Source organism: Oncorhynchus masou, chromosome 32 (genome assembly GCF_036934945.1).
Source record: "Oncorhynchus masou masou isolate Uvic2021 chromosome 32, UVic_Omas_1.1, whole genome shotgun sequence".
Taxonomy (NCBI): Eukaryota; Metazoa; Chordata; class Actinopteri; order Salmoniformes; family Salmonidae; genus Oncorhynchus; species Oncorhynchus masou.
Genome location: NC_088243.1, coordinates 53710926 through 53726245, shown reverse-complemented (window position 1 = coordinate 53726245; position 15320 = coordinate 53710926). Strand labels below are relative to the sequence as shown.

Genomic DNA, 15320 nt, shown 5'->3' with positions numbered 1-15320 from the left:
TCACAACTTTCAGACCACATAATAGGGCAACAATATGTGATTATACAGATATACTAATCACAATGTCACAATAATCACAATAATCACATTGTTCGTCTGCATAATTGAAATCTAACATTAATTTTGCATAAGACAAAGTCTACTTGATCAATAGTTACGTTGCGCTCTTATTAAAGGGATACTTCGGGATTTTGGCAATGAGGCCCTTTATATACTTCCTCAGCATTTTTATGACACTGTGTGCAGTTTGAAGGAAGTTGCTAACTAGTGCTAGTGCAATTGCTAACTAGCGTTAATGCTATTACTTCCAGTCATTGCGCTAAAGCTAGTTAGCATTGGCTTGCGAAACTACATCTAACTTCCTTCATACTGGACACAGAGACATAACAATGGTATCCATTGCTTCCTCTGACTCTGAGGAAGTAGTTAAATGGCCTCAATTTCAAAATCCTGAAGTATCTCTTTAACCAAGTTGGAATTTACAACATACAACTTGGACAAATCTACTTGAACTTCTCTCCAACTGGTAATTACTAGTGGGAACGTCGTACAAAGATTGTGGGTAAATGAAGATGGTTCACTCAGGCTGTTTACCATTGAAAAAAATGGTCAGTTCCAGTCTACTTAACGGGGTGGGCCTCCCATAGACACCAATGCAATAGCAGCTACTTAGTTCATTGACTTTCATTGAACCAGAAAAAAACAGCGAGTGGAGTGTCTGGCTTCCGTTACTGACTCATCTATCATTCTGAGCTCCCACTTATCCCACATGATGGGTAGCCTAGTGGTTAGAGCGTTTGACTAGTATCCGGAAGGTTGCAAGTTCAAATCCCTGAGCTGACAAGGTGACAATCTGTCATTCTGCCCCTGAACAAGCAGTTAACCCACTGTTCCTAGGCTGTAATTGAAAATAAGAATTTGTTCTTAAACTGACTTGCGTAGTTAAATAAAGGTCAAATTTAAAAAAATGGTTGATCTCTGATGTCACCTACTAAGGAAATGACCTTGATAACAGAATTTTTGGCAGTTAAATGCAACAACAAATCTCTTAAACTGAGTTTAAGTTGGTTTTACTAGAAAAAACATTTGCCTAAAGCATGGCTGTAGCTAGCTACTGTCTACCGACCTAGGTAAATTTGTACGGTCTGGTCACTGTGAAAACATTGAGGTTTGTGCCATATTTATATTAGGCTAAATATTGTTCTAAATGTAATACCTGTGCCTGTGCACATGTATGCATATTCAATTAGCCTACACTAATGTTGACGTTATGCTGGCACAGTTCAACTGTAGTTCCAACTGTACAATCAAGTATAATTTAGTATATGTTTTGTCTTAGAGCCAATACCATGTGGAGCCTGAGGTTCTTCCTGCAGTGGATTCTAGTTGGAAAGAAACATAATTCCTTTGCCTGCATGCGTCATTGAAGCAGAACTGTATCCTGTGAACTGTATCCCTCTCGATGAATTGGACATTATGCTGGAACAAGCAGCAGGCCTAGATGACTCAAGAGGAGCTGCATGGCAGTTTGATCATGACAACACCCCTCCCATAATTTGCTGATCAACAGATGTCTGTACTTTACATCTCAGATGCACACAATGTACTCCCTGAACTTTAATACACGAATCACACTATTTTCTTACTGTATGTTTCTTTGTGAATGGCAATCTCATCATGACCACTTCTCTCGTCTGCTGATCACTAGTTCTCTGCACTTTACTACTCCTGAGACACACTGAACTGTACTATATTGTTCATAATGTATTTGTTTTGTATGTTACTTTTACCATATAACATTCTTGTTGAATATGTAATTCTGGTTTTGAATCAACATTAAATAGCTTACACTTCCCTGTATGTTAGAATGACGAATAAACATTATTTGAATATATCTGAATTTCTAACATCTGTTCGATGCTACATAGCCCTGTACAGCATACTTGCATATCTTCTGTGGGTACATAAAGGGAGACCAATGTAGAAGTTTGATAGAAAATATCCCTATATATTTTAAGGTGGTTCTGCATTGGTCTTATGTTCAGCCACACTGTCCTTTATCTGGCTTCGGTAGACTGGCAATGGTGTTTGGTATGGTGGGCAGGGGAAGCTGAGACTCTTTGTGCTTGTGGCGAATGGTCTTGTCCTGTCTGCGGTGTACCGGCCAGCTGGATAAGACTATGAAGGAAGTGGTGAGTGCAGGGCTCGTAGACCTTCTTAACCACCAACTTCCTTAACCTCTTGCAGAAGATTTGCTGATGGAAAGACATGGTTCTGTTGTTAAAATTTTACACTCAGTTGGGGAAGGGGCATAGTGAAACACTCTTTTGTTGGTGAAGGTATCAACCAGTCAACAAAGTAAATTGGGGGAATGTAGAAGGTGTGGAAAATCTTAGGAGGACAATTCTTACACAGTATGAAATTGAGGAGAAATGGCACCTCAATCACTATCATATACAACAATACATTTCCTGTCTTTAAGCACAAACCTGCACAACCAAAACTCCCTTCATCATCTCAAAGACCTGTCTGTAAACCTCACCCAGCTCATTGACTTTGAAAGATCATTCTTATCAATAGTAACCCTTGGCAGGGGACTTCTGTACACATCTTTGTATTACACTACTGTTCAAAAGTTTGGGGTCACTTAGAAATGTCCTTGTTTTTAAAAGAAAAGCACATTTTGTCCATTAAAATAACATCAAATTGATCAGAAATACAGTGGTAGACATTGTCAATGTTGTAAATGACCAATAAATAGTACCCGTAAACACCAGTCTCAATGTCAACCGTGAAGAGGCGTCTCCGGGATGCTGGGCTTCTAGGCAGAGTTCCTCTGTCCAGTGTCTGTGTTATTTTGCCCATCTTAATCTTTAATTTTTATTGGCCAGTCTGAGATATGGCTTCTTCTTTGCAACTCTGCCTAGAAGGCCAGCATCCCAGAGTCACCTCTTCACTGTTGACATTGAGACTGGTGTTTTGCAGGTACTATTTAAAGAAGCTGTGACTTGTGAAGCGTCTGTTTCTCAAACAAGACACTAATGTACTTGTCCTCTTGCTTAGTTGTGCACCGGGGCCTCCCAGTCCTCTTTCTATTCTGGTTAGAGCCACTTTGAGCTGTTCTGTGAAAGGAGTTGTACACGGCATGGTACGAGATCTTCAGTACATTGGCAATTTTTCATATGGAATAGTCTTCATTTCTCAGAACAAGAATAGACTGACGAGTTTCAGAAGAAAGTGCTTTGCTTCTGGCCATCTTGAGCCTGTAATCGAACCCACAAATGCTGATGCTCCAGATACTCAAATAGTCTAAAGAAGGCCAGTTTTATTGCTTCTTTAAACAGAACACCAGTTTTCAGCTATGCTAACATCATTGCCAAAAGGTTTTCTAATGATCAAATAGCCTTTTAAAATAATAACCTTGGATTAACCAACACAACATGCCATTGGAACACAGGAGTGATGGTTGCGGACAATGGGCCTCTGTACGCCTATGTAGAAATTCCATTAAATAAATCAGCCGTTTCCAGCTACAATAGTCATTTACAACATGAACAATGTCGACACTGTATTTCTGATCAATTTGATGTTATTTTAATGGACAATAAATGTGATTTTCTTTCAAAAACAAGGACATTTCTAAGTGATTCGGCAGTGTATGTTTTGAGACTGCAGAGAGAAGAATTAGGTGGTTGTGTCAAAACTGTTGTAGTCTTGATGTTATACCTTTCAGTGTCCCTTGCTGGTTTCTGACCCACAACTACAAGGTGTGTCCGCTCGCTCATGCTTGTGTATTTTTACGAGGAGAAAATGTAAAAAGAGAAAAAGGGGTAGACTAAATTGATTACATGGTCTGGAAAGCATATTGTGGTCCACAGGCTACCTCTAACCACTTGTAACCTCATAACACAGACACAAACCCGTACAAACACTAGCCAATTCATGGTAATACTATGCTTACTGTAAATAGAGCCATCTTAGCCGTCAGCTTGCAAATATTTTTGCCAACTTACCTTCACCTTGTGCAGAGCTAGGGGTTGGAAGCACATGCTGGTGGAATCAGATTCTGTACCACCTACCACCTACAACAAAACACACAATTTAACCAATTGATCTTTATTTGACTGGCCATTTTAGCACACCTAATATGGAAATTTCAATGTTGTCACCATGCTTTTATCTAGCTAGTATCACTAAATTGTCAGTAAGATTGGTAGCCAGCTGATAGCTAACCAACCATAGATGATTTATATGCAATCATTATTGCTACCAACACACAGACTGAGTTAGCTGTATCGGCAAATATATGTTTCAGTAATGGTGTGATTTTCAGACAAGAGTCGAATAGATGGCTACCACATTGAGCTACTCTTATTTTGTAATGTTAGCTAGCTTACGTTAGCTAACATTTGTCAAAGATAGAAAAAACAAATATGTTTTCTATGCTGTAGGTAGCTACCAGACTATAAGTGACCATGACATAGGCGAAATTGATTGACAGTCTGTATCCCAAAGACTTTCAGAGTTCCACTCAGGACTGTAAGCTAGCTAACTTAGTCCAGCTAGGCTAGCAAGCTAGCTAACGTTAGGTTATCTCTAATAGCAAATATTCTGTTTTATTGTGAAGAAAAACATGTATGGTATCTCTTCTCAGCTGGCATCAAAATGGATTCTCCATCAGTTCAGCCTGAAAATCCCTCTAGTAATCTTTGGTCACATCGGGGTAAATCTCTGGTATGTAGAACAGTGAAAGATAACTCCCTTTTCACTTGTTTGAAATTAACACAGTCAGGCAAAGAACAGCACACAGGCATGATGAGAAACATTAAAAGAAATGTAAAAAAAAAAAATCCCTAGAGAAGTTCTGAGATTACTGTGTGTTGTTCAGCCGAAGTAAACAATGCCATCTAAATCCAAGTTTGTGGGCACGCCTCATCTACCTAGCAGGGCGGTATCTGCATTTACTATCAATGCTGAACTTTGTGGTTTATTATGAGCATACAAATACACAGGCAGTCTGTTCTCGCTCTGCGCTCGTTCTAGCTTGTAGTGTGGATAATTGTTATGTTTATGACAAAAATGTAACATTGTTAATATTGTCATGACCATATGCAGTGGCAGGGGGAAATGTCATGTCTCATCGTGGTACTGTCTTTGATGACCCTAAAAAGTTTCAAGTTGATAGTCCATTGTGAAGTGAATTTACAACTCGGCCATTATAATTGGACCATCTCTTAACTAATCCCTTAGATTTTCTAAAACGGTAAATTAAGAGCTGTACTATGGGCCAACATACCAAATGTTGCGTTATCTGTAGTTATGTTTCATGATAATAGGTTTTCCAAAAGGAAAATCTATCCTGGCAGACCATATGGTTCATTGATGCATATGTGTTCAGCATAAAGTAAGAAAGACACCTACTTACAAAGTCTAGGTCAAATGGGGCGGCAGATATGAGGGTTTAAGTGAGACTGCTATAACAGCGCCACCTATAGGCCAATCTCTGCCATTATTTTTGACCAAGTTACTCGTGGCCTCTAGTTTCTGTGTGCCAAATTAGAAGAAAAGTTACCAATCTATGCTTCAGTTATTTGGCTTCGCTGTGAACCCCTAATAAATTCAACAGTCGGACAATGGATGAAGACACTCCAAGTATTTAATTTTTTTAAAATCATTCAGATATTGACAGAATTGTAGCACATATGATTGTACTGGCAAGGACAAATAGTGAATTGAGTTCAGGCATTTGTGGAAATTAAGGTATTCAATTTATTGTACATTTGTACTTTTTTTCTTATATGAAAATGTTCTTAATATATCAGGTATTTTTTGTATACATTAATGAAATAAAGAAAATAAGAAAATAATATGTGCTGGTGTCACGTTCTGACCTTAGTTCCTTGTTTTTGTCTTATTATGGTCAGAGCGTGAGTTGGGGTGGGCAGTCGATGTTTGTTTTTGAGTTCCGCCCAATATGGTTCTCAATCAGAGGCAGCTGTCAATAGTTGTCCCTGATTGAGAATCATACTTAGGTAGCCTGGGTTTCACTTTTGGTTTGTGGGTGTTTGTTTCGGTGTGAATGTTTGGGCCACACGGTACTGTTTCGTTTTGGTCACATCGTTTATTGTTTTGTTCCAGTGTTCAATTTGTTTATTAAAAAGACATGAACACTTACCACACTGCACCTTGGTCCTCCTCTCTATCCCCAGACGACATCTGTTACAGCTGGGTGTAATTTGCATACATTAATACATTCATCTATTAAGGGTAGAACAGGGCTCCACCTGCGCTCTCTCTAGGCCTATCTGCGCTCAACTGCGGTGTCTAGACTGCGTCTTTAATTATTCATTACTGTTGTCATGTTCTCTTGGATAATTCAACAAGTGTGTCAAGCGAAGTATAACCATGTGATTTCATATCAACATCCTTGGCTCTGGATTACACCTATCTGTACATATCGTTTGTGAGATTAGACATATCACCGCAATCCAAGTGTTAATTTTCAGGAAGTTGCTTTCACTTCAGCGAATCTAATTTGTAAATTTATCAACAATATTAAATCAGACTTTTTTTCAATTGTACACGAAAAAATTAACACCCGTCAAAAGAAAGTTATTTCATCTCTTTCTTGTGATGAAACTGTCGAGACGGTGCGTTAAATCCCTGACACAGCATTGGTGTTTTTATAGATGCATTGGAAAGCCAATGTATTCCACTGTTTGCCAGGCCATTACAAACGTTTCAGCGGTAGTTACGTTAACAGGAAAAAACGAGTGGCACAAACAAGAGGTTGAAATAGAAATCATTTCCAATCGTTTCTTTCTGAACGGAACCATCATTTTTTTCTTTCCATTCCACTGTTCCAAACAGCTAAATAATTCTCTGAACCGTTTCGAACCCCCCAAAAACGAATGGTTTATATCGTTCCTTTCAGTTCATTTTTAAACCTCTGAAATTAAAGTTGTTTGTAACACATAGCTTGATATTAAATTACTTCACCAGTATCCGTGTGGATAGAGAAGCTTGCTTTGGAGTGGGTGAGCGATTTCATCTGTATAGGAAAGTCATTAAGAGCACATTGTATTTGACCGTAACAGCCTGGTTTAATCATTATGAAAGAAACAAACTGTGCTGCCAGTCAAAACAAATGAAATTGTATTGGTCGCATTCACATGTTTAGCAGATGTTATTGTGAGTGTAGCGAAATGATTGTGTTCCTCGCTCCAACAGTGCAGTAATATCTAACAATGCGCAGCAATAAACACAAATCTTAAAGTAAAATAATGTAATTCTAGGACAGGCAATGTCGGAATGTATATACGAACAAAAATATAAACACAACATGCAGCAATTTCATTGATTTTACTGAGTTACAGTTCATATGAAGAAATCAGTCGATTGAAATAATAAATTCATTAGGACTTAATCTATGGATTACACATGACTGGGAATACAGATATGCATCTGTTGGTCACAGATACCTTAAAAAAATGGGCCTCGGGATATTGTCACGTTATGTTTGCCATCGATAAAATGCATTTGTGTATGTTGTCTGTAGTTTTTGCATGCCTTTACCATAACCCCACCGGCAACATTGACATCAGCACACCGCTTGTCCACTCGATGCCATACACGTGATCTGCGGTTGTGAGGCAGGTTGAACATACTGCCAAATTCTCAAAAAAGTAATTGGAGGTTATGTTAGAGAAATAAACATTAAAATATGTGGTAAAAGCTCTGGTGGATGGCACGCTCCCTCAAAGCTCTGTCCAATTGCATGCTCCCTCAAAACTTGAGACATCTGTGACATTGTGTTGTGTGACAAAACTGCACATTATAGAGTGGCGTTTTATTGTCCACAACACAAGGTGCACCTATGTGATGATTATGCTGTTTAATCAGATGCTTGATATTCCACACCTCTCAGGTGGATGGATTATCTTGGCAAAGGACATTTAAAGTAATTTGTGCACATCGTTTGAGAGAAATAAGCTTCTTGTGCATATGGAGAATTTCTGAATATTTTGTTTCAGCTCATGAAACATGGGACCAACACTTTACATGTTGCGTTTATATTTTTGTTCAGTACATATATATATATATATATATATGACGGGCTGTATAAACATTATGTGGATAGAATATATAGTCACAGTGTAGTGCGTGAGATGCAACTGAAATTTTGCGGGTGAGGAGAGAGGATGGAGGAAACTTGCCTTGAAGCCCTGGGCATCTTGATATGACATGAATTATCAGAATTATGCGCACAGAATTAAACCTACGGAGGAGCGGCTTCTATTGAGGAACTTTGAAAGTCTTTGAACTTGAGAGTTGGTTTAACTTTGGACCAGAGCAAACGTCAAGTATTTTCCTGTATTTGGCTCCATTCGTTGTTCCCTCTATCCTTACCGCTTAAAAGTTTCCCCATAGCATGATGCTGCCACCACCATCCTTCATGGTAGGGATGGTGTTAGATGGTTGATGAGTCAGGCCAAAGATCATGGTAGGGATGGTGTTAGATGGGTGATGAGTCAGGCCAAAGAGTTACATTTTTGTCTCAGCAGACCACAGATTATTTTGCCTTATGCTCTCAGTCTTTTACATGCCTTTTTACAAACACCAGTCGTGTTGTCAAGTGCCTTTTTCTCAAGAGTGGTTTTCGTCTGACCACTCTCCCATAAAGCCCATGTTGGTGAAGTGCTGTAGAGACTGTTGTCCTCTGGCAAGTTCTTCCACCTCAGCCAATTAACTCTTTAGCTCTGTACAATATTTTCACACTATCTTTTAAATAATCTGCAAGCTCTGTTAAATTGGTTGTTGATCATTGCTCAACAGTCATTTTCAAGTCTTGCCATAGATTCAAGCCAATTTAAGTCAGAACTGTAACTAGGCACTCAGGAACATTCAATGTTGTCTTGGTAAGCAACTCCAGTGTATATTTGGCCTTGTGTTTTAAGTCATTGTCCTGCTGAAAGGTGAAATTGTCTTCCAGTGTCTGTTTGAAAGCAGACTGAACCAGGTTTTCCTCTAGAATTTTGCTTGTGCTTAGCTCTATTCCATTTATTTTTATACAAAGAATACTCCCTAGTCCTTGCTGATGACAAGCATACCCATAACATGATGCAGCCACCAACATGCTTGAAAATATGAAGAGTGGTACTCAGTGATGTGTTGTGTTGGATTTGCCCCAAACATAACGCTCTGTATTCTGGACATAAAGTTAATTTCTTTGCAACATTTTTTGCAGCTTTACTATAGTGCCTTATTGAAACAGGATGAATGTTTTGGAATATTTTTTTTATTCTATACATATATATATATATATATATATACAGGTGGTTATATACAGGTGAAATATATATATATATATATATTTCAATGTTTAAATGTTTAAAAACATGTTTTCACTTTGGAATCATGGGGTATTGCCTGGAGATGGGTGAAAGATTTTTAAAATATTTTTTATATTTTGAATTCAGGCTATAACACAACAAAATGTGGAATAAGTCAAGGAGTATGAATACTTTCTGAAGGCATTGTATATATTACCACTAGTTTATTACTGTAAGTATTTATATATCCCTGCTACCAGTCTCTTTTCATCCCTGTTTACATGTACTGTATATCTGCCTATCATGCCAACACTGTCACAATGGCACCCACCCTCCCACCCACACAACAAATCCACCCATTACTTATGCTGCTGCCGTACTGTTTACTATTACTATTATTATTATTATTATTAAACCTGCTACCAGTCACTTTCTCCTAATCCCCGCCTACAGGTACACACAGTATCTACCTCAAATACTCCAGCAGTCTTTTTAGACCTTATCAATTACCAAGTGAATTTAATCTTGTTTATAGACTACGTTTGGCATGTCCATGTCGAGACTGCAATTTACAGTAGGCCGAGCCCCTATATTAGTAGGAATGCTGTAGCTTATGTTACACTGTATTTCCATATTGAAGCAATGCAATTGTAACATTGTGGACTGTAAAAAATGTCTAAATATTGGGCAGGTTATTTAACCAACTTGGCTATAATGGACTAACATTCAAATTAGAGTTGATGACAATGCAATACATAAAAGACTAAATACTCAACTTGAAGAAACCACATTTTTAGCCATGGAGCATGTTCTGATTAGTCAGTGAGGAGCCAAGCCACGACACACCCACAACTTGTTTATTCATCAAAACCCAGTCACTGCCAGCTACTGCACCCATCATTTTGGTTGTGAAAATATCAAAAATATAACGCTACCATCAGCACTATGATTTACCTTTGCGTTTGGTTTGTTAAAATCGAGCACAGTATGTAAAAAATGTCACCTCTCAATCGCTCTAATACACAACAATACATGTCTTTAAACACAATCCTGCACAACCTAAACCTCCCTCATCCTCATCTCAAATACCTGTCTGTAAACCCCCCTCAGCTCATTGACCGATCAGTAGCCCTTAGCAGTGGGACTTTTGTAGACATGTCTTTGTATTGTGTTTTGAGAATCTGCAGAGAAGAAGAATGAGCTGGTTGTATCGTTACTGTTGTAGTCTTGATGCCATACCTTTCAGTATCCCTTTCCGGTTTTTGTCCCACAATGTTGTTGTGCTCCATAATGGCAAGTTGTGTCCACTCCCTCGTGCGTGTGTACCTAAAATACAACCGCTTTAGGGTATATTTCAGCAGGGCACTGTGGAAGGACTCCAGGTAAACCAAGTTTTACAAAGAGAAAAGGGGGTAGACTAAATTGATGACATGGTCTGGAAGGTACTCTATGGTTCACAGGCTACCTCTAACCACCTGTAACCCCATATCACAAACCCATACAAACACTACCCAATTCATGTAAAATTGAGCTCTCTTCGCTGTCAGGTCATACATATTTTTGCCAACTTACCTTCACCTTGTGCAGAGCTAGGGGTTGGAAGCAAATTCTGATGGAATAAGATTCTGTATGACCTACAACAAAATACACAATATACAATTTAACCAATTGATCTCTATTAGACTGGCTAGCTTAGCACACCTAAGATGGACATTTCAATATTGCCAGCTTGCTGTTAGCAAGATTGCTAGCCAACTGAGAACCAACTAACCAATCATAGACGATTTAAACAAATTCCTCATTGCTACCAACACACAAACAGAGAGTGAGTTAGCTTTCTCGGCCATTCTATTTTTAGTAGCTGTGCTTTCAAGGAAAGAGTGGAAGAGATGACTACCAGATTGCGCTACTCTTATTTGCTAACATTAGCTAGCTTATGTGAGCTAACGTTAGAATGAACAAACACGTTTTTTTTACTCTGCTGAAGTTAGCATTGGCGAAATTGATTGACAGTGTGCATCCAAAAGACCGCTATATGATTTTGTTGATGTCTTTCAGAGTTCAATACAGGACTGTATCTAGTTGGTCCAGCTAGGCTAGCTAACATTAGGTTACATCTAATCAGTGGTGGGCCGTCAGGGCCAGCAAAGCCTTCTCTGCTGGCCTAATTGTCAGAATATAATATTTTTTTAAATATATTTTCCCACAAATATGTATTAAATTATTCCCCAGAGAAAGAGTTACACTCTTCATTTCATAGCGTTCCTCTTGGTTGCACTGCTTCCAGCCCCAGGTTGAGATTTGGAGGGCTGGTCTTTATGTTAGATATTTTATCCAATCATATTCAGCCATCATGTGTTGCCAGGGGTCTAAAATCTGCCCTCGGGCCTTCAGAATCAACAGTGCGGGCTCTTGTAGCTTAAAGTGAATGGAAATTCAAATTTAGTGTCAACCAATCAGCTTTAGAGTTGGCTATTGTATGCCTGCTGGCTGGCTCCAGTGTTACACAGGAGCCAGCTAGCAGGCGTAGTGCGTGCACGTCTTTTGATTGGATTACCAATATTGAGAGGCAGGTCCTATGTGGGCAGGTCTCAGAACTAGGAAACTGAAATTGATCAACGAATTAATTTGCGTACTACTAAGCTGTTTTTTCAACCCACAATGGCGGAAGGAGAAGATATCGATTTGGTCGAGGATATAATTATAACGCCATTCTCAAGACAAACTTTTCAAGAAAAGTTAGACATTGTCAGGAGAGGTAGACGCCGACGCTACAAAGCCTGTCACAGGCGGAAAAGAAGTTTGTTCGTCACTTTCAATTATGGGCGCTATCAATGACTCACAGGCTCCGAGAAGCACTGCAAACTGTACTGCTGGTAATGCGTATTATTTGCAAGTGATCAATTTGGTATTTGGAGCCACACTGGCTTTGCAAACCTGAGTTGTCTAACCAAGGCAGCAACGAGACACCAAAGTATGGCTGGGCACTTACAAGCAATGGTGCTTTTGAAAACTTTTGGGGACACCCGAGTGGATCTACAGCTCAACGAACAAGCGCGCAGGGCAACGAAGCTGCACAATGAAAAGGTATTGTACTCTTCCCCTGCAATTCTCTGAATAAAAATGTCAATTTCAAGGTGACGCAACGCCTGGTTATACTGCGTTTCTGTCTAAATGTTTAGTGTCTAGAGCCATGGCATCATAATGATGGCAATAAGAGGTGGATTAATTAGGGTGGGACTGTGTAGGACTTCACTGAAGGCCCCAGAACCACGGCACGCTACTGCATCTAATAGAAAATCTTTAATTTTGTTATGAAAGAAAAAAATAGATGGTTTCGCATCACTTCTCATCTGGCGTCGAAATGGATTCCTCATCAATTCAGATTAAAAATCCCTTTGATCATCTTTAGTCACTGTAAGCATAATTCTTGATAGCAGCAAGCAGGTTAGCTTTTTTAGTCATGAAGCTTGTTCTGGATGCCGCTCTGCATAGTGGTCACTAGTTAGCACAGCCACAAAGACAAAACATCAGATTTTTAACATAACCTTAACCACCCTAACCATAACGCCTAACCCTAACCTTAAATTAAGACCAAAAAGCTATTTTTTTTCATGAATTTGTACAATATAGCCAATTTTGAATTAGCTACCTTATTTAGGGGGGACTCATTCAGTTCTACGGGCAGCATTATGGGAAATATCAGCTCGGTAGAATGGTGAATGATAACTCCTTTTGACCTTGTTTGTAATTAGCACAGCCAGGCACAGAACATCACACGGGCTTCATGACAAACGTTAATGAAAAACAAATGTAAAAAAATAAATATTGCCTAGAGAAATTCTGAGATTTCTGTGTGTTGTTCGTTTGAAGTAAACAATGCCATATAAATCTAAGTTTGTGGGTACACCCCATCTACCTAGTGGGGCGGTATCTGGATTCGCTATGAATGCCAGACTTTGTGGTTCACTATGAGCAGGTGAATACACTGAAAGTCAAAACTTCCTGATTCTACCAGTTAAATTAAAATGCACTCTTTCCAACTTATGGTTTGGGTCATGTTTATGTATGACAAAAATGCAATGTTGTCAATATAGTAATGACTATGTGCAGTTGCAGAGCCAGGGTGAATTTTCCTTTAAAGCTAAAGATCACAAATTCCTGAAACCTGGATTCATCAATTACAAATATTTAATTTTCTATGCATTCCAACACCTAGCTAGACAGCAAGATTAGCATGGATTCTCAAACACTTTTATTATATAAGCTAATGAGTGCAGCTGGTTTGTGTTCTGTTGTGTCACACTCCCCACTGTGTACTCACTCCTGTTACCGTCAAGCATCGCAGGTGAGAGGGAATCTCATAGGCTAATGAGGTGAGAGTGGACGCTAGGAGCTATGCCTTTGGAATGAAAACACTGAGTTGAAAATTACAGACAGGAAGTATGGAATAAGTGGGCTGTGTATTTGTGTGTGTGTGTGTGCATGTGTGTGCGTATGCCTGTGTGTGTGTGCACTCGCATACATGCATGCATGCTTGTCTGTATTGTGTGTGTGTTGGGTTTACACAGTGGCTGTGTGTATTGGTCCAGGCACTGACCCATGGACTGTAGGGCCCAGTCCTGAGGGAGAGGCAGACAGGCACACAGCTGTGTTGGCCCGGGCAAATGCCAGCTTTACGGCCCCTCTGAGGCTCTGTGCAGGAAGCAAAGCTTCCCAGTACACACTGGTCCCCCTCTCAGTCCCAGTACACTGCTCCTTTCATTTGGCACAAAATCTTTAGCTCAGGCCAAGGTGGCACAGAGAGAGAGGGCTGGAGAGAAAGAGAGGAAGAGATAGTCCAGCCACCAGCAATTCTCTCTGTGTGGCAAGGAAGACATGGCTGCAGTGTTTACAGTGAGGCTTGAGTCGCAGGTGGCACAATGCATTTGCAATTAAGGTAATGTGTGTTTTGGTCTGACAGACTGAGATTGAGAGTGAGAAAGAGAGATGGGAGAGAGAGAGAGGGATAATGTTATCTGTACGTGTCTTGGCCTCCTGTACAGTAGATGAATGGCCCAGTGCTTAGTGGTTGGTATTTTCACATGCTATTTTCTCCCCTAGACATCAACTCTAAATGGTATTACGTAGCCTAGAATTGATGCAGAGTAGGACTGCTTGAGATGCAGAATAGGTTGGGATTTAATATCTCTCCTCATCTCTCTCCTGCTCCCAGGAGCCCTGCTTCCAGACAGGCAGAGTAATACCACTCAGAGCTAATTGTCTAGTGGATGCCATGTATCTGGGACTGGGAGCATACAGTACTATGGAAACAGACATTATGTCTGGGCCCAAAGTTGGATCTGGGGTAAGAGTTGGACTGGATTCCCTTGATAGGGTCCAGTCTGGGGTAAAATATGAATTGGGTCCTACCACTGTACACTTTCTCAGAGTCCAGATCCTACAGTAGCTATACAGTAGCTATTACAGTGAAATAATACCATGCTATTGTTTGAGGAGAGTGCACAGTTTTGAACTTGAAAAGTTATTAATAAACCAATTAGACACATTTGGGCAGTCTTGAAACAACATTTTGAACAGAAATACAATGGTTCATTGGCTCAGTCTAAAACTTTGCACCAGCACTGCTGCCATCTAGTGTCCTAAATCTAAATTGTACCAAGGCTGGAATAATACATTATGTCCTTTCTCTTGCACTTCAAAGACTTGCACTTTCTTTCAAATGGTATCAATAATATGTGTATCCTTGCTTCAGGTCCTGAGCTGGAGGCAGTTAGATTTGGGTTTATCATTTTAGGCGAAAATTGAAAAAATGGGTCCGATCCTTAAATGTTTGGTAACACAATCTATAAACCACCTGCTTATATTTTCATAGCTTTGTAGAATTTTGTGTAACTATATACTCTCAATGCTTCACTCAGTTGTAGTTTGAAGACAAGTGTTACCACTAACAGATGCGCTTGCCTTGATATTGCACTGTAAAAAAGA

General features: G+C 39.5%; 1 protein-coding gene across 3 annotated transcripts in view; it reads left to right on the top strand.

Annotated features, from left to right (window-relative positions):
* The window catches only part of LOC135526200 (alpha-1B adrenergic receptor-like), a 40642-nt gene that overhangs the window by 11298 nt on the left and 14024 nt on the right, over nt 1-15320 (top strand). The window contains exon 2 of one of the 3 annotated variants that reach the window (XM_064954362.1): nt 1340-1954. The exons of the other annotated variants lie outside the window; for them this stretch is intronic. Coding sequence (XP_064810434.1) covers nt 1340-1362 — 23 coding nt within the window. The 3' untranslated portion in view covers nt 1363-1954. Of the gene's footprint in view, nt 1-1339; nt 1955-15320 lie in introns of those variants that run through there. 3 annotated transcript variants of the gene reach the window in all.